Source organism: Sarcophilus harrisii, chromosome 6 (assembly GCF_902635505.1).
Source record: "Sarcophilus harrisii chromosome 6, mSarHar1.11, whole genome shotgun sequence".
In the NCBI taxonomy this organism is placed as follows: domain Eukaryota; kingdom Metazoa; phylum Chordata; class Mammalia; order Dasyuromorphia; family Dasyuridae; genus Sarcophilus; species Sarcophilus harrisii.
In genome coordinates, this window is record NC_045431.1 from 185,929,044 (window position 1) to 185,949,502 (window position 20,459).

The 20,459-nt window shown below is 32.4% G+C and overlaps 1 protein-coding gene across 3 annotated transcripts in view; it reads right to left on the minus strand.

The window, feature by feature from the left end:
* GRK4 (G protein-coupled receptor kinase 4) overlaps window positions 1-20,459 on the minus strand; it is a 131,720-nt gene that overhangs the window by 30,199 nt on the left and 81,062 nt on the right. For all 3 annotated transcript variants that reach the window (XM_031942454.1, XM_031942453.1, XM_031942455.1), the window contains exons 8-9: window positions 11,607-11,747; window positions 3,770-3,960 (exon numbers count right to left, since the gene is read on the minus strand). In XM_031942454.1, coding sequence (XP_031798314.1) covers window positions 3,770-3,960; window positions 11,607-11,747 — 332 coding nt within the window. The remainder of the gene's footprint in view (window positions 1-3,769; window positions 3,961-11,606; window positions 11,748-20,459) is intronic.

The window sequence follows — 20,459 nt, forward strand, 5'->3', positions numbered from 1 at the left end:
GGCAGTCTGTAGGTTGGCAGAGTTATATTCTTTGATGTCTTACTCAATTTGGCTTATACATCCATATACATTTGGATACACAAAGTGGAACCCTCATTCATTCTTATATGTTTCACTTGTATAAATTTTGGTGATTAATGCCTTTTACAATTTAATACAATTTTAAACAATTGTATTCTTTGAAACATCTAGGTAGTTCACAGGACCAAGTGACATTAGTTGGCAAAGTTGATGTTAGTGTGATGGGTAGGTGATTAAAACTATCCAATTTTTGTCTTCTTTGAAATAGCAAAAAATTTCTTTCAACTATGTCTTAGAATACACAAGAAACGGAAGCAATTAGTTTTAATCAGCCTTTTAATATTATATTTGAAATTTTTTCTTTTAAGTCAACACAAATTATTAGCTGAAGTTTAATTTATATGAGCCAGGGTATAAATAAAAGAAATCCACAAAATAAGATTGGGACAACTTCTGGTCTTTTTATTGGAGGGCAGAAACTAAACATAAGTTTTTATGTTTGATCATTAAAATCCGAAAATTCAGAGTGCTACTGGAAACAAGTTCAAGTTTTTGAATTCTCAGATATCAAATATACTTTTCATATTTATAACTTTCTTCTAAGTATAGATTTGTATGTTATTATGTGTCCCTGATGTAACTACAAAAACCTTAAGGCTATTTAAAACTGAAATTGCTGTTCTTGGAGTTAGCCAGTACAGTGATGTCCAAATATTGATAAGACACAATCTCCACAGAAGACACTGCTATGAAATCCCTAGTTTCCTATTTCAATTAAAGGCACTGATTTAAGTTATTGAAAGTATAATTTAGGAAATGACTTGTCTTTTCCCATCATAAGCTAATAGTTACAAAATTACATTTCTGCAAAATGAAAACAAGAAATGGTTAATTGTTCTCATCCTTTTCACCTGCTTACACACTCTGGTATAGCAGGGGTCAAGTTTATCTTTTGAACACGCTATAAAACCTATTGCCTTAGATTTAACAGTTGGGAATAGGAATATATTTTATATATTTTGAAATGCATATTTTAATTTGTGTATATACATATACCCAATGAATTTCTATGCTAAAACATTAAAGTTAAAAAGTTTAATTTCTGTAATAACTCTTTGTATTTATATAGTGCTTTAAGAGTTACACAGCACTGTAACATTATTTCCATTTTATTTCACACTTAGCTCTACTCCTAACTATTTTTCTATCACAATTCTAGTTGCCTTTTCAGCTCAGAAATGTTTCTGCTCCTATTGCTGGCTCCTTCCACCAAGTGGCAAGTTCCAGCCCAGAACCTCTAACTGAGGAAGTGGCTTGGGGCCAACCATAGCTAACTTCTCTAGAGCTGAGGCTTCAGCTTTTCCATCATGCAATAAGAGGGTGACTTCTCTACTTTCCTTTTACCTCGGCACATTTTAGAACTTTCTTGAGTATTGTCCTCTCCCATTAGCATGTAAGCCCCTCAAGACTGAAACCTAAATATCATCCTTACCTTCTTACAGTTTCACCTAAACCTAGAAAAATCACTTTTGCAACATCTCCAATTTGTCCCCTTCTCTCCTCTGATATAGCTACCACTTGAGTGCAGGCCTGAACTATTTCAATATTCTGCTAGTTTGTCTACCTAACACAGGTTTCTTCTACTCCCCCCCACAAAGATTTTCCTAGAGGGGAGGTCTCACCATTTAAGCACCTACCCAATAAATTCCTCTAACTCTCTATCACCTCCAAGATCAAAACCAAAATTCTCTGATAGTCAAAGCCCTTTAAAATGTAACACCCTCTTATCCAGTTTTCATATATTTTATACAGCTCCAACGCTGAGGTCCTTCACAACCACGTTTTCTTTAGGCTAGCAATGCTGGCTTTCTTGCTGTTCCTCGATCATCTCCTGGCTCTGGGTATTATCACTGGCCCTCTCCCCTGTCTAGAATGTTCCCTTTCCTCATTTTTGTCTCCAGACTTCCTTCCTTCAAGTTCCAGTTAAAAGGCCATTTTCTATAGGAAGGCTTTCCCAAATTCTGTTAATTTGCGCTGTTGATTACTTCTCATTTATCTTGTATATAGATTATTTGTACACAGTTGTCTGCATGTTGTTTCCCCCATTAGATTGTGAGCTCCCTGAGGAAAGGACCTGTCTTAAATTTTTTTCTATCTCCCCAGTGCTTAGTACAGTGTCTGGCAAACAGAAGGTGCTTAATAAATGCTTGCTGATCTCTGACTGACCACTTTTGCCTTGTTCTTCTAACCTCCAAGTTTGAGGGTTAACCGTCTGCTTCCTCTCTGGATGTTTTTCCTTCATAGGTGACATTATATCATTTGCAAGATTTCAATAATTATATCTCATTAGATATTTATTTAACACGTATTTTCTTTCTTTTTTTGTTTATATATGTATGTATATTTTTAGATTTGTTTTTTTAAACTCTAAGTTCCAGATTCTCTCTCTCATTATCCCTCCAACTCCAGTGAAAAGGCATATGTGAAGTAATCACAAGGAGTGGTATTTCCTGAGTGTACAGAAATTTTTTTTTAGTCTAATTATCACCCCTAAAAAGGAGTAGAAGATAAATAAAATCAATTTTCTTCTTTGACAACTTATTTAGGAAAACACTTGATAGGAAAGGAGGTTGAAATTATAGAAAACTGGCAAATTTGAATTTGGGAAAATAAAACTGAAAAATCGTAAAAAGTCTCAGTCAGAATGTTTTGTATATACAGTAAATTATTAACAGTTTTATGTAAGTCTGGGACAGCTAGGGGCACAGTGAATAGAGCACCAGCCCTGAAGTCAGGATGATCTGAGTTAAAATCTGACCTCAGACACTTAACACTTCCTAACTGTGTGACCCTGGGGAAGTCACTTAACCCTAATTGCCTCAGCAAAAAAACCCAACCCCCCCCCCCAAAAAAAAAAAACCAAACAGTATATGTAAGTCTTAAGAAAATTTGCCTCACTAAAGATTTTTGCTATTAGTTACTAAGAGTTTTTATTTTTAAAAATGCTTCTAAAAGGCTTAAAGATGAGTCAAAACAGCATATTCCTTTAATAATTTTATTCTTTTACTGCCAATAATACTTAATGAACATTTTAATTAATTTAAATAACTGAAGTTAATATTACTAAAGTTTATTTCTAATATTTTAAAAATTACATTCAGTTAAAAATATCACAAACTTTTTTTTATATTTTCTCTGGGCATTTCTTCTGTTGGGGTAATTTACATAATAGAATTAACTGAATTATCTCTAAAATTAAAAAGATGTTGTCTTTTCATGCTTATTTGAATGTCATAAAGGTTACTTAAATTTAAATGTCAATTTCTAACAAAAGAAATGTGTATTGTAAGCTACTTTTGATAATACATTCAGTAGAGATAACAGATAGGAATATTATAAAAATGAACTTTAATGAAAACTAAAAGAGAAATGTGTTTATTTCTACTAACTTGACATAACTTCTCTTTTTTTCCACTTAATAGTATTTTTTTTTGCAATTAATGTAAAAATAATTTTCAACATTCACTTTTGTACAATTTTGAATTTCAATTTTTTTCCCTCCCTCTTTCCCTTACCTCCCCCCAAGACATCAAGCAATCTAATATGGATTGCACATGTACAATCATGTTAAACACATTAATTTTCTGAAAGCAGAGGATAGGCCTCCTGAACATCTGGTCTTCTCCATGCTAAAGTTCCCATGATGAACAAGAAGGGAGCTTTGAAGACTACTGCCATTAACTCTTACCTGTAAACAATTCTTTCTCTTTGTAAATCTTCCAAACCACAGCACAACTCTGCAGCATAGAATATGGCCCTCTCCTCATCCAAGCCAGGGTTTCCCATATTATATATGTGAAACTTCAAATCCCCTCCATTCATGATGGTTAGTACTAAACATAGGGCATCTTTTGTTTCATATGTATAGGATAAACTAACCTAAAAACAAAACAAAGCAAAAATACCAACAGTTATCATTCTAATTTTGTTTGAAAACAAAACAAAACAAAACAAAACAAAACAAAACAAAACAAAACAAAACAAAACAAAACAAAACGATAAGAGTGAAATGCAAAGACTGATTTTATCAGGCAAAAAACCCCACAAACAATTGTGATGCATGGACGCTTAATTTTATGTGTCTAAGACACATCTAACAATCATCCAAGATTTTGAATTTAAAAGGTCCAATTTGATGTGCAAATAAAAGTAGAGCTCTATGATTACTAAGACAAAATCACATATCCTTCACCTCTATGAAATTAGTGAAAATTAATGCACTTATTGCTTGAATTGCTCACAATATCTGAATTAAACTTTATTTTTCTTGAATACCTTGAATTTGTTACACATTTTATATATATACATATATATATATAAATAGATTATTTATTGTTATATTACTGGAAACAATTAATGCTTAATTATAAATATCAGTCAAATGTTGTATTACAAAAGGGTGTTACAAACAAATTTTGGGTCCTTTACCTGTTTTGGACTGCTGTTTTTACTATTTTATGATAGTTTTATGAAAAGACACAAGTACCTATATAATATTTCTGGATAGAAAAAGCAGGAGATACTCAATACCTAAGAGAAGATGTAATTAGTGCTTTATAGAAAGTAGAAGGTAGAAGTCATATATAATCCAACTCCCTCATTTTACATAAAAGTAAAGTGAAGTACAAATAGGGGAAGTGACCCGGTTAGTCACAAAACAACTTAATTATAGACCTGACCTTGGCATGTCTAGGCCTCCTATTTCTAATCAGGTAAGTAGTAAATAGTAAGACTACTTCCATTATACTGACTAGGGTACTGAAGTAGGAACTTGGGTAGTGGATTTTGATTTTGACTTTGGGTGATATTCAAAATTTTTCTCAATATTTCTCTGTATGTCTCAATTTTTTCATCTGTAAAATGTGAATAATTATACTGAACTGTCTTGGGAATTTTGTTATTAGAAATAATTAAAAAGTACTTATGTATAAAATGCTATGTAAATATTAAAAATAACTGGAAAGAAAAATAAACTAAAATGAAATACAATGGAATAGGACATTTCCTTTGATATAAATAAATCTGTATGGAATATTTCAATATAATTATTTTTCATAATTTGAGGACCTATTTCACCCATGTGGGAATGCCTTCTAATGCAGACTGCAACCAATGCTCTAAGTCTCAGTGGACCCTGTCTTAAATTGCTACAGCCAAAAGTACTTGCTATTTGAATGTCACCCTCCTGGTGAAAAGGCCCTCTGAACTCAGCTGATATAGTCAATGAGAAAGAGGCAAACTGTCTATGGCCTGATTTGTATTTGAAAACCTTGTAGCTTGAAAATGTCTAAAATCTTAGTCACTGCTTACACAGCCTTCAAAAATCAGCTCTCATAGACACTCTGGAGCAGAAAAAGGCATTAAATAGAAGAATTTATTTGAAACCAATTTAAAAATTAAGAGATCCAGACATCCATATATATCCAAGATATCTGAGATATAAATATCTTATTTATTAAGTAGTTAAATCAAAATAGTCATTAATAAAAATTGTAAAAGGGCACATAAACATAGCTAAGAAAGAGCAGCAATTTTTTTTCAACTAGGATTTCAAAAGTGATAAAAGGGTAAGATTCTTTTAATGACCAAAACCAATGAGACTTTTTCACAAATGATGAACTACACATGCACACAATTAACCTACCTTCACTAGATAGAAGGGAAATAGTCTAGTCAAAAGAAAATTTAGATTAAAATTCAATAGCTTTTAAAATGCAAGAAGGATTTTTTTTTTGGGGGGGGGTATTATTTTTAGTGAATAAAATGATCAAGGGAAGTTTAAGAATAAAAAAAGATTATTCTTAGTATTATATAGACAATTAAATTTACTGTTAGTTCTTTATCTTTGATTTAAGGTTCAAAGATATTTAACTCTTTTAACTTAAAGTCAACTGAAATTTATATATTCCTAGGCTTAATTATCCAAATTGACATAGTACTCAGACAGAATCCTAGTGAATATTACTAGAATTTAAATTTCCCTTTTAATTCAATATTTTTGGTTTACTATGTTAATTTTTATTAGTTACCTTTACTCATAATCTCATTGGGGGTATGATTCAATAACCAGGAACCTGGAACCTCCTTATCAAAAGACTTGCTAGGATATCCTAGCACACTTCTTGTGCTAGGATAATATTAAAGAAGAATATATTTTTGATATTCTTGAAATTCATTATTCAATATTTCTTCATGCAATTGGGCCCAAAAAGCTAAAAGACCGAGTCAAAAAGATTCGCACTGGCATTTATTTAATAAGTGACAATAACTCCTAATTGAATGTGCAGGATAACAGGAAGTCATCATAACACAAAGGAAGAGGACAACAAGAAAAGCCAAATTTGGAGGCAGTACAAGAAGAGATTTTTAATGCCTTTTTCTTTTTCTTTTTTTGGGGGGGGGGTACAGGAATGCAGGAGGAAGAAAAATAGGGTGAGTGGGAGAGAGAAGTACAGTTCAAATCAAGGAAGGGATACAAATAGATGATGCAAGAAAAGGGTAATAGGATTTGTCATCTGTTCCAAAGTCTAAAAGTAAATTTAATATAATCCTGAGGATGATTTCAGAAAGGCCTGGAGAGACTTACACAAACTGATGCTGCGTGAAATGAGCAGGACCAGGAGATCATTATATACTTCAACAACAATACTATATGATGACCAGTTCTGATGGACCTGGCCATCCTCAGCAATGAGATCAACCAAATCCTTTCCAATGGAGCAATAATGAACTGAACCAGTTACACCCAGAGAAAGAACTCTGGGAGACGACTAAAAACCATTACATAGAATTCCCAATCCCTCTATTTATGCCCACCGGCATTTTTGATTTCCTTCACAAGCTAATTGTACAATATTTCAGAGTCTGATTCTTTTTGGACAGCAAAATAACGGTTTGGTCATGTATACTTATTGTGTATCTAACTTATATTTTAATATATTTAACATCTACTGGTCATCCTGCCATCTGGGGGAGGGGGTGGGGGGAAAGAGGTGAAAAATTGGAACAAGAGGTTTGGCAATTGTTAATGCTGTAAAGTTACCCATGCATATAACCTGTAAATAAAAGGCTATTAAATAAAAATAAAAATAATAATAATAATATAATCCTGAGGTTCCTGGCATTAGATACCAGATGGATAATCTTTACTATGAAAGAGGATTACAGAATGCATATAATAATTCCTAATAAGTGTATGATAATTTATCAGTTATAACTAATCACTTAATGTTTTCATATCTATTATATCCCATTCAATCCATATAACAATTCACCTATATATTAATAACTAGACATTTAGCAAGATATCTTGTTTAAAATGTCTCATAGGAAAGAATGCTGATATTTAAGACTAAACTTACTGATAAGAAAAAAAGACTTGCTCACAAAGGTAATTAAATCCATGAAAGTGAATATAACTAAAATTCTGTAAAATAAGAAGTCTAAGTGATTAAAGATTATGCTCTGAGAGATTCTTAGTATGAAAGTGAAGATGTTTGAGTCAGAGCACCGAAAAGACATTGCACATAGGAACACTGAGAGATAGGGCTATATTACAGAATCCCAGGCCAGAAGTGATGAACAGTGCTACTTGAAAGTTTCAAATACTTTAGAAAAAATAAAATAAGTTAAATCTAAATAATAATAATATTTTAAATAGCTATTTGTAATAGCTATTGTATTTGTCACTTAGGAGGTGACTTATTAAGCATAGATTTTTGCTTCATTACTGAGTAAGCAACCAAATGTTAAAGGACCTATTACATTTTTTTACTTTAGGATCTTAGATGAAGGAAAGAAATGGAAAAATATAGGCAAAAAAAGGGGATTAGTGTTGATTTCTTAAGTATGGATATTATCTATAGATTGAAGAAAAGATAATGCAAATCACAAATGCTAAAAGGTAACTGAAAATATAAATGAAGACGCATCCATTGATCTGTGCTATCATCAATGGGAATATTCCTTTTAATGATGTAGACATACATTTATGCCTTCTCATCTTGTATTATATCCATGTCCTGTAAATTACCCACTAATGTCCTTGAGACCTCAATCAGAGTGCTTTTGATATTACATTAATACAAATTAAGGGAAGGAATTATCTACTGACTATTGTTTACTCTTGGTATATTACAGATCTACTTCCATTTCTGGAGATACAAAGTCCTAGTCCTATTACGTAAGCAATTAAAACTTAAAATTGTATTAAGGTTTTTAAGACCTCTGCACATATCTCTTTGATCATATATTTTAGGTACCTTTTGATGTGACATTCTTTGCCTCTTGATGTGACCATATACCTTTCCATTGAACTTTTGTGGTTATTTTTCAGTTATTTTCAGTCACATTCATCTCTTTGTGACCCTATTTGAAGCTGTATTGGCGAAGACACTGGAGTAGTTTTCCTTTTCTTTCTCTAGCTCATTTTACAGATGAGAAAACTGAAGTAAATAGGGTAAGTGACTTGCCCAGGATTCCACAACTAATAAGTATCTGAGGTCACATTTGAACTTAGGAAAATGAGATTTCCTGATTCCAGATCTGGCATCTTATTCATGTAGCTGACTAATGAACCTTTGGGAATATGCAATTTTAGGAGGCTATTGTATTACATGATTTATAATAATTCAATATCACCAGAAGAATAATGATGTTTAAAACATAAGTTTTTGTTTCTGGGAGAAACTGGATACCACTAAGAGTAGACACTCTTATTCCCTTATGCAATTTAGTCTCCCTTCACTCAATTGTAAGCACAGTATATTTTTGAATGGTGAGTTCTACTTACTGTCCATCCAACTGAATATAATATTCTGGATAACATGTATTTTTATTCACTTGATTTCTATGTGGATCATTTGGTCAAAATATTTGAATAAGAGAGATCAAAAAGTAGGAGGTTCTATATGTTCTGAAGCCTAATACTTTTAATACTTATCAGCAAATAAGAATAGGGAATCCTATCTAGATCCATAATGACTATCCTCTATATCAAAAGGCAGCATCCATTCTGTGCATTGAATGATGTAATAATCAGCAAACAAATAAAATTATATAAGTTGTTACATCTTTCAAGAAATCTTCCAATAAATCCTTGATGACTTATCTTGAGAACTGATTCCTTACTGCCCTTAAAACTATTTCACTTCCAAGATGGCTCTCTCTTGTGTTGACAAGCTCTGGTCCACTGTACTGCCTAGTCTTGTTTTCTCAAGAATCATTTTTATTTCCCCAGGACTTGTGATGATGAAAACAAATTTCTCTTAAGACATATCTTTTATATTTTCCTCCCATTTGTTGTTGTTGTTGTTGTTTTAGTTCCCTCTTAGGTAATATAAGATTCTTTAGGAGAGAAACTACTAGGCTTTGTTAATGTATCTTCAACATTTATCTCAATGCTTTGCCCAATATAGGCATTGAATACTTATAAATTGAGTCCTTAAAGCTTCTATGGATGATCTGGCTTACGCAATTTAATCAAGATACCTAAAAACTTTTTTTTCCCAATGCTGTTTCTATTTTATGAAGTAGGGCTATCTTCCACAGTACAGTTTAATAAATTTATATTTTAACCTATTGATGCTGTTAATATGGAATTTCTTCATTTGGCAAGTAGATTCAATATTTTATAGTTAAGGTAGTTTCTCGGCTCTTTTGGCCTCCTTGATATAGCCAGTGGCTTATTACAATTAAACCTCCTAAGGAAATGGTGATTATTTACAGCAATGTTCTTCTATCATTTCCTATTTTTTGTGGTCAATATATATTTTAAAGTAGAGAAAATAAATCTGATCAAACAAAATTATTTATGCATTGTAAAAAAATTAATTTAGATTTTCAGACTCTCAACTATGAAGCTATAGTTTCCATCAGCTAATTTGCATTAAAGCAATGGTCACAGCAAAGGTATATGAAAGTTTAGAAAATTTCTATGAAAACATCTTATTATAAATAGCATACTCATATAGCAAAAGGTTGATAGACACATTACATACAATTAAATATTTCTACAACCCTATGAGGTAAAGTAATTCATGTATAACATTATTATCTTCATTCCATAAACCTTTAAGGTTCAGAGAAGCTAAGCAAATTTTTGCCTAAGGTCATAGGGTAAGGGATAAGCCAGATTTTGAAACAGGTCTTCTGATTTCAAATACAGTGTTTTACAATACCATTTTGACTACAACAACTTAATAAAGAAGAAGATAACTGCATAAGACTGGAACATTAAACCTTAAATGACATTTTAGGTCAATCATGTTTAAGTAATAACTGAAAGAAAAACATATGCATGATAGGTTTTAGGATTTTCCCCAACCAATACTCCTCAACAAAACTATGTTAAAATGAAGATGAAATATGTGGTTTTAGTTTTAGAGATTATTTTTTAGGATCTTGAAATCCATTCTATGTATTTTTTATACTGCCAAACTTCACTTCTTAATGGAAGGATTAGGCACAGCATTGAAAAATATCTCAATTAATGTGATATTTTTAGCCATACATAAAAATTCACAAATTACAAAAGCAACATTGATAAAGTAATAGGGCTTAGAATGGAAAAACTTGTAGGGTAAAGGCTGTCTTTGAAAACAAAATAATGTTAAAAACCAAAACATTCAACATCATTGATTTAGTGAAAAAGAATTATGATGACTATGTAACTTTACCAATATAAACATGTAGTAGAGTCCAAAAAAAAAAAAAAAAAAAATCTTCTAACCATTATTTTTCACTTTGAAAAAAAATTTTAAATTATTTATACAAAGAAAAAAATAAAATTTAAAAAGCAGGCCACTATTAAAATGTTAGGTCTAATGAAAAGCTGATTTGTATTAACAAGCTGCTAAAAATGAATGTAAACTCAAAAAAATATTGTGATTTCCAAAGAAAAAGCTAACTGAACTAGTCAGGTCAGAAGCAGGTTTTTGATGGAAATACTGTAGAATCAGACAAGTCAAAAATGCCACACTTGGTCAATATAACACTTTCAAGTGAGGCCCAAACCAGGAGGAAAAAAACAAAAACAAAAAAAAACAAACTTCTTTGGGAAATAATTAACAAAACAAATAAAAATACGATAAAACAAGGAGGCAAGTGGCACAGTGGATAGAGCACTAGGTCTGGAGTCAGAAAGACTCCTCCTTCTGAGTTCAAATCTGGTCTCAGACACTTACTATTTGGGTGATCCTAGGCAGGTCACTTAACTCTGTTTGCCTCAGTTACTCATCTGTAAAATAAACTGGGTAAGGAAAGAACAAACCGCTCAAGTATCTTTGTCAACAAAATTTTAAATGAGTCACGAAAAGTGGGGATACAACTAAAACAAATGAGAAACAACAGCAACAATAAAACAGATAACATTACATTTAAAACCAAGTTAAAACGTTGCCTTTGGGATTCCTTATATATGGCTTAATAGTTCCTATTTCCTATTATAATTTCATATCATTGCAGCAGAAGAAGCAAAATAATTAACTTTATTTACACTTTATAAGATCAAAAAAGAAGATACTTACTACAAACCTACTATGCACCTTTTCCAAAATTTTCTTTTCATTTAATGCCATTGATTCTCCTTTCCTCTTCTTAATTCTCTTTTTTTCTAGCTTTTTACAAGCATACATTTTTCCTGTTGCCCGTACTTGGCAGGCACACACCTAAAGCGGGAAAAAAAAGATTCATATACTCCTGATGTTTTCTAGGCTAAAATGAACATCTACTTTATTAATTTTATTTTAAAATATTTTCTTTCTTCCAAATCTATCTATAGCAACAAAGAACAGAGAAATTCAATCAAGAAGACCATTAGAAATCTGCAAGCAGGTTACAAAGACACATTAAAATTTAAATATGGCATATTCATTGAACTCACATTGTTCTTTCAAAGACTATAAGCTGGTGACTAGGTCTGAAGTCAGAAGACTAGAATTTCAGCACCATCAATGACATTTCCTATCTTACAGTACAACTGGAAGCAAATTGCAATCTTCTTCAAACTCAATTTTCTCACTAATAAAATAGGGATGAAATTGTCCCCTCAAAGGGTAACAGAAGGAAAATGCCAGACAAATGTGAATTATCATTATTTAAATTTAAATTATACTAAATGAAAAAGAAAAAAATGCCAAGATACAAAGTCAATACATTTTTTTTTTATTTTAGTAATTCTCTATTGCCTCTAACATTAAATACAAATTATTCTTTCAGCTTGCCTAGCTTCTCTCCCCTTCCAGACAATTCATATGGCAGTTCCTTCCTTCATCTCACTCCTATTCTGTACTCTTTGCTCCAGTCACATTGGTCTATTTCCTCACACTCTACCTCCATCCATAATGTCTTAGCACAGGCTGGACTGAATACCAGGAACTCACAATTCAGGCCCTTTTAATAGCTAGTCCACCATCACTGAACAGAGAGTATCTTTTCCTGGATCCCTGAATAGTTGTTGTTCCCTTCAAATGCTATTTCTTTTCTGGGCAAATGTACCTGACTCCTTCCAAAAGACGAAATGTAACTTCTTGAGACAGAAGGTTGTTTTTTATTGTTTTTATCTCTAGTGCCTAGCAGGGTAGCAGCTGCTAAATAAATATTTATTGAATTTAATACTGAGGCAAAGAAAGAACTTCAATAATACTGGAAGAATTATTTAGAAACCTATTTTCAGGAGCTGATTCCACTTAAGTTTTTATAACCTTTTAAAAGCAGATAATTTAGATCTATCTTTTGGAAGGTGACAAGAAACAGAGAGAATTTATAAGGACAATAGTATTATTTGTAGCAGCCCTTTTTTGTAGTGGCACAGAACTGGAAACTGAGTGGATATCCAACAGTTGGAGAATGACTGAATAAGTATGGTATAATGAATGTTATGGAATATTTTGTTCTATTAGAAATGATCAGCAGCATGATTTCAGAAAAGACTGGCTTACATGAACTGATACTGAATGAAATGAGTAGAACCAAGAGAACATTGTACATGGCAGCAATAAGATTATATGATGCTCAATTCTGATGGATTTGGCTCTTTTCAAAAATGAACTTGCAATGGAGAGAGCCACCTGTATCTAGAGAGAAGATTATAGGAACTGAATGTGGATCACAATATAGTATTTACTCCTTTTTGTTGTTGTTTGTTTGCTTTTTTCCTGGCTTTTAGATCTGATTCTTCTTGTGCAGCATGACAAATGTGGAAATATGCTTAGAAGAAGTGCACATGTTTAACATATACTGGAATTGCTCACTCTCTAAGGGAGGGAATAGGGAAAAGGGAAGGAGAAATGTTTGGAACATGCTGTCTAAGGGAGGGAATAGGGAGAAGGGAAGGAGAAATGTTTGGAATATAAGGTTTTGCAAGGGTGAACTTTGAAAATTAGCTTTGCATACATTTTTTTTTAATAGTACAGAAAATTCTTTAATTATAGAATAGCAAGTTTCTTTTCTTTTTTTTTTTTAATAGCCTTTTATTTACAGGATATATGCATGGGTAACTTTACAGCATTAACAACTGCCAAACCTCTTGTTCCAATTTTTCACCTCTTACCCCCCCACCCCCTCCTCCCCTAGATGGCAGGATGACCAGTAGATGTTAAATATATTAAAATATAAATTAGATACACAATAAGTATACATTTGCATACATTTTGAAAATAAAAAGCTATTATTAAAAATAGGTCCAATTTGGTGTCCAAGTTGGAAAATATATTAGGCACTTATGTAATGGACAATCAATGCATATATTATAATCTATATTCAGGAATCTGAACAATTACAAGAAAAATTACCCATCTTTTGAAAAGTCAAACTGCTCAAATATAAACACCAGTCTAGGGCCATTTAAATGAAAATAAAAATTATCGCTTCCCAATGACATTATGTGCTTACCTTATGCCAGGCACTGCACTAAGTGTGAGGAATACAAATAAGAAAAAGAGAGAGTTCCTGCCCTCAAGGAACTTACAATCAAAGGGTAAAGAAAACACATGTAGAAAGCTAAAGGGGAAAAGGGGAGAGAAGGAATCTCATTATAAAGTGTGATGGATAAGTCAAATGAGTTCAAAATAAATCTAGTTGGGTAGGAAATGGGATGCTTAACTTGTCCTTATTCCTTATATAGAGTTTATGGATCCACCCTCCAAAGAGAGAGGAAGAAGGTACAGATAAGGTTTTAAGTACCAATCTTGCCAGATCATAAAATTTATCAATGATGAGTTTTTTTTTTTTTTTTAAGAGCATGGTGGAGAAATCAAATTAGTCTAAAAATCTTTGTGAAATAATCAATGAACTTACTTAATAGTATATTGATGATACTTTGAAAACTTTTCAGAGATATGTGTGAAAAAAAAAAAGGAAATTAATTCTTATTAGGCGGGGGGAGGGGGGGGGGGACGGATGACTTATTTGTTCCATTTAGCACTGGTCAATTTTTTTTGGAGGGGAAGAACAGTACATGTGTGAGGTGAACGGGATTAAGTGACTTACTCAGGGTCACAAAACTAGTAATTATTAAGTGTCTGAGGCCGGATTTGAAATTGGGTTCTCCTGACTCCAGGACTAGTGCTTTATCCATATGTACCATCTAGCTGCTCCTAGCTTTAGCCAAATTTAATTCAATTTTTATTAGCTCTCTAACATGAAGCTTTGGTTTTCAATTGCATAGATATTTCTTTGCACTGCATAGATTCCATGCAATAATTCCTTTGTTTTAAAATGGTAGTTTATTTTTCCAAATACATACAAATATATTTTTCAGCATTTACCTTTGCAAAACTTTGTGTTTAAATTTTTTCTCCCTCTTCTCTTCTCACCCTCAAGACAGTAAGCAATCTGATATAAGTTAAACATATGCAATTCTTCTAAACATATTTCCATATTCATCTTGTTGCCAACACACAAAAAATCAGATCAAACAAGAACAAAAAAGTGAAAATACTATGCTTTGATACACATTCAGTCTTCATAATTCCCTCTCTGGATGTGGATAGCACTTTCTATTATAAGTCTATTGGAATTGCCTTGAATCACCTCTCATGGTTGAAGATAGCCAAGTGCATCACATTTGATCATCACATAATCTTGCTGTTATTGACACACAAAATTTCTTACAAGAACTCCTTGTTTCAAAATAAATTTCCATAACCATACTAATAATACAGCAAAAAAGAAAAGAATGGAAGATCACATTAATGTAGAAAAGAATTCAGAAGTAATTTAATCTAATCTAATTCCTAACTAATCACAATAATTATTTGTTTCAAGTAAAAGCTGAATGTGTTCGTTAATCTACAATTTAAGTCTTGATCTTAAATGTTTCTACTGATCTTAAAATGTTTCTCTTTTCCTCATGACAGTTACAACTTGCTAAAATATTCATGTCAGTCCTCAACATATTTATTCTCGGAGAGGCAAGAAAAAGGAATACTTGTCCTAGAACATTTTTATTGGGATTCATAAAACTTATATTAGTTCTAGAATAAATGCAGTAATGAATTCTATAGAGATCATTAATTTAACACCTACTTTCATTTTATAAATGAAGAAATCAAGGTCTAAAAGTAGGATAATGGAAGAATATACAAGAAGTATAATAACTAATATTGACTGGCATTCCTATTTTAGAGAATGGTTAAGTAGGAAAAAGGAAATACATATAAGGAGAAACCATATTAGAAGTATGGTAGTGAAGTATACACCTTCTCCTGTCCTGACTAGAAAGATTCTTTGCTCCATTTCTTTTTCTTTTTTTGCCTTCAAACAGGCCAGCAGCAGTCTCATGGCAACAGTGATGGATTTGCAAGGATACTGATGGTTGATCTGAATGGAGAATACCCACACCAAATATAGTTGTTCCCAACCTCATATTTCTGGCTGGTTAGCTGGTAATTTTCCAGATGGTAGAAATCTTTTTTGGTTAACTCCAGCCCCTATAGTTTTTCTGGCATATTGAGAGTAAAAGAAATCCCAGTTTCAAAAGGATGCCAACCTCCTCTTCCCAAAATTCCTCTTCAACACTCTCTTTCAAGGGAGAGGGAGTATGCCACAGGTATACCAGAGAACTAGACCATCTGTAACAAGGCTATGAATAGAGACAATATATGTCTTTATGACCTATCTACTCCTTCACAGATATCTGAAAGAAGGGCATCAACTTTGTCATGCTAGAAAGCCCCCTTCACAAATTCCTGCCCTTCTTTCTCATTCTGAAACAAAATTCAAGTATATTAGAGGGCGAGACTTATAGAGGCAAAGGCAAGGATTCTTTCTCCACTAATGAGAGAAATGTGCTTCAAGGTCACCAAAGAACCAGATTACTAATGGTAAGATCAGGTGTTGGATGAACTGCTAAATGAAGGAAAAACACTTATATTTGAAAAAATCTCCCTCATTTCTCATTCAGTGCTAAAAAGGAATCATTACAAATTCTTCATCTAGCAAAGTGCCCTTTGAGCACTCCCTTCTTGGAAAAACATACCTCAAAGATGCCAGAACAAAAGACTAATGGAAGCATAGTCAAGATCTTTTTAAAAAGCTTTATCTTCTCTTGGGAGAAACTTGCCTCAGGTATAGCAGACAATTAGACCATCAATGGTAACACAATGATGCAGAATGTATGTAATTTGTCCAATAGAATATAGCTTCCTTGGATGAAGAGGAAGTTTTCATTTTTATCTTCATTTCCTCAGTATCTACTAAGCTCAATGTCTGGCACATTCTTATCAAATAAAATAAGAGTCTTTTACTCATGAATAGGAAATCGGGAATTAGCACAGGAAATATTAGGTGGAATTTCTGGCCAAGATGGATGCCTAAAAATGAAGTCTTCAAACAGCTGTTCCCCAGAAAAAACAGAATATTTCACCAACCAAAATAATGATCAAAAAATCCAAATGAAACATAAAACCAGCAAGAAGGCTATGGGCAAGAGGAAAGAGGTTAGTCAACAAAATCAATGAATGCCAGGCTAGGAGAAAAGGCTCAGCTTCCCCATACTAATAGGTTAGAGATACAAAAAAACCTTCAAAATCTAAAGAGAGAAAGTACAGAAGGCTCCTCTTAGAAAATCCCATGGTGGTCAGGAAGTCCTGTAGGTTCAGCACTCTGCACCTCAAAGATCCAGGGAATCCTAACCCTGGAAGGTAAAGGGAAGGCAAGAATTCAGGGGATCAAAGATGAGAACCATCGGGGCTAACCCTCCACCCAGAAACGATAGTGTCTGGCCCTGGCAAAAAGTGGGAGGTTTATTCGGGAACCAAAGCTATAGAGATGTGTAAGTTAAAGAAAACAACCAGTGTAAAAAATTATTGTACATCTAACTTTCTAATAACGGCAAGCAACAACTCAAAGAAAACAATAGATTTTTCACAAGGATTACATGAATATATAGATAAAATGAAACAAGAAATAAATGAAATAAAAGTTCAGAAACAAAGAAAATAAACAGCTTAGAAAGCAAAGAGCTAATTCTCACCCAATAATTGGAATCCTGGAAAATCAGAATAGCATAGAAACCAATGATTCCATGAGAGAGCAAGAAATAGTAGAACAAAATTTAAAAATTTTAAAATTAAGGAAAATGTAAGAATCGGACAGAAAAATAAAAAAAAAAACTTGAAAAATAAGTCAGGGAGAGATAAGTTAAGAACCAATGAACTTCCTGAAAACAATTAACCATCACCCCCTCCCCCAAGCCTATATGTTGAAAATCATAAACGACCAGATCTATTAAAATCAGAAATTAAAGAACCCACTGTTCATCTCTTAAAAGATATCTCAAAAGGAAAAATCCCAGGAACGTCTTAGCCAAAATTTAGAGCTTCCCCATTAAAGGAATCATGTTATAAGATTCCAAAATGTTGTTCACATACCAAGGCTCTATAGTCAGAATTCACACAAAACCACTTTACATGAAAGAAGATCTTGGGGAAAATTCCAAAAAGCAAAAGATATACAGGCTTATAACCTAAGAACAACTTATCTTGCTAAAATGAGTATAATCTGAAAGGAAAATAAAATAGATCTTTAATGGGATTAAGGATATTCAAGTATTTTTGCTGAAAAGACCAGCAGTAATTAGGAACTCTTAAATGCAAAAACAAAAGTCCAAAGAAATTTTAAAACATAAATTTGAGTAATTAGAAAGAGCTACAGAATAATAGAATATAAGCATTTTAATAGTGGAAGAGAAATGAATGTCCCCTTCAGAATCTTAATGTTTTCAACGTGTATTGAGGGAGTAAAACAATGACAACATAAAAGAATTACCAAAAGAAAAAAACTCTTTATCCTGATGGAGTCAAATTTTTAAAAATAAGTACTGTAATTCATAAATTAGTCTCAAAAACTGAAAAAAGAAAGCATGCTATCAGAATCCTGTTATGAGAAAAATATACATCAAATATCTAAACCAGGGAAAGATAAACTCAGAAAAAACCTACAGGCCAATATCACTAACACTGACTAAAATTTTAAACAAAATCCTGCTACAATAATTTAACCAAGAAATCACTGATTATGACCAAATGGAATTTATAAGAGGGATGGCAAAGACAGATCAACAATAGTAAAACAATCAACATAATTAAATCTTATTAAAAACTAAAACGTTCAAAACCACACAACCATCTCAATAGATGCAGAAAAAATCTTACAAAATACAATTCTCTTTTCTGCTAAAAACCTCACCAAGCATAAAAATAGAAGGGCCCTTTCTTTAAAAAACAACAACAACAACAAAAAACCCAGCATTAAAAAGACATTAAAACCATATTTTTCACATGCAATGAAAATAAACTAAAACATTTTCCAGGAGTGAAGTAAGCATTTTACTCTCTCCAATATTATTTGATATAGCTCTGAAAATGCAAGCAATAGTAATAAGAGAAAGGAATTGAAAAAATGAATAAGCTTGTTTGCTTATGATATGATGTCTTACTTGGAAAATCTTAGAGAATCAGCAAAGATATTAATTGAAAACACAGTGTAAACAAAGTTTCAGGCTGCTAAATAAATGCTCAAAAATCAATAACACTAGCAAAATAACTGTATAGATATGTATACATAAACATATACTTAAACATATTTAACATGTATCGGTCTACCTGCCATCTGGGGGAGGGAGTGGGGGGAAGGAGGGGAAAAATTGGAACAAAAGATTTTGCAATTGTCAATGCTGAAAAATTACCCATGCATATATCTTGTAAATAAAAAGCATTTATAATAAAAAAAAAATCAATAGCACTTTTGCATAACAATAACAAAACACAAGAAGTAATAATACCTAGCAACAGCTATTATTAATTATATATATTATGCTATAATATCAATATTAAAATCTAAAATTTTGATAGCATTGACTACATAGAAGGCAGAATGTAAATGCTTTCATGACTATCATCTAATTTCATTTTCACAGTAATACTGAAAAGTAGATGTTAATATTATGAGCCTTCTTGTGATGAGGAAACTGAGGCAAATAAAGATTTGCTTGGGGCAGCTACATGGTACAGTGGATAGAGCAAATCTGGTCTGAAGCAGTAATACTTCCTAGCTGTGTGACCATGAGGAAGTCACCAAAATTATTGGGGAAGGAGAGAGAAGGGAGGAGGGAGAGAGAGGAAGAGGGGGAGAGACAGACAGAGGAAGGGAAGGAGGCAGGGAGGGATAACCTGCAAATTGGGAAAAACAACAAAAATGGCAATAATCAATGGAAAGACATATTGTATTTAACATATACTTTAACATATTTAACATGCATTGGTCTACCTGCCATCTGGGGGAGGGAGTGGGGGGGGAAGGAGGGGAAAAACTGGAACAAAAGGTTTTGCAATTGTCAATGCTGAAAAATTACCCATGCATATATCTTGTAAATAAAAAGCATTTATAATAAAAAAAGGTATTCTAATACACATAATTTTAGACAACAATTTAGAATTATGCAAATCCATATTTTTTGAGCCAGATTATAAAATTTAAACACCCCAAGAAAGCTACTGATAAAACAAAAAAAGTAATCCAAAATACTTGTGGTAGCAATTTTTTTTGATAACTAAGAATTGGAAACAAAGTAGCTACCCATCAACTGGGTTACACTTACCCAAACTGTGATATATGAATGTAATGGAATATTGCTATGTTATAAGAAAAGATGCATGTGATGAAAAGATATGAATGGAAAGTTCTGAACTGATGCAGAAAGAAGTAAACAGAGTCAAGAAAATATACATAGTAACACAAAAATGTAAATGGAAAGAACTACCCGCTCCAAATCAAAAATAAATATAATAAAATTATAAAGACCGAGTAGGATTCTAATGAAGAGATATGAAAAGACACCCCGAAATCACTCCTTTGAAGGAAGGAGTTGACAGGTATTA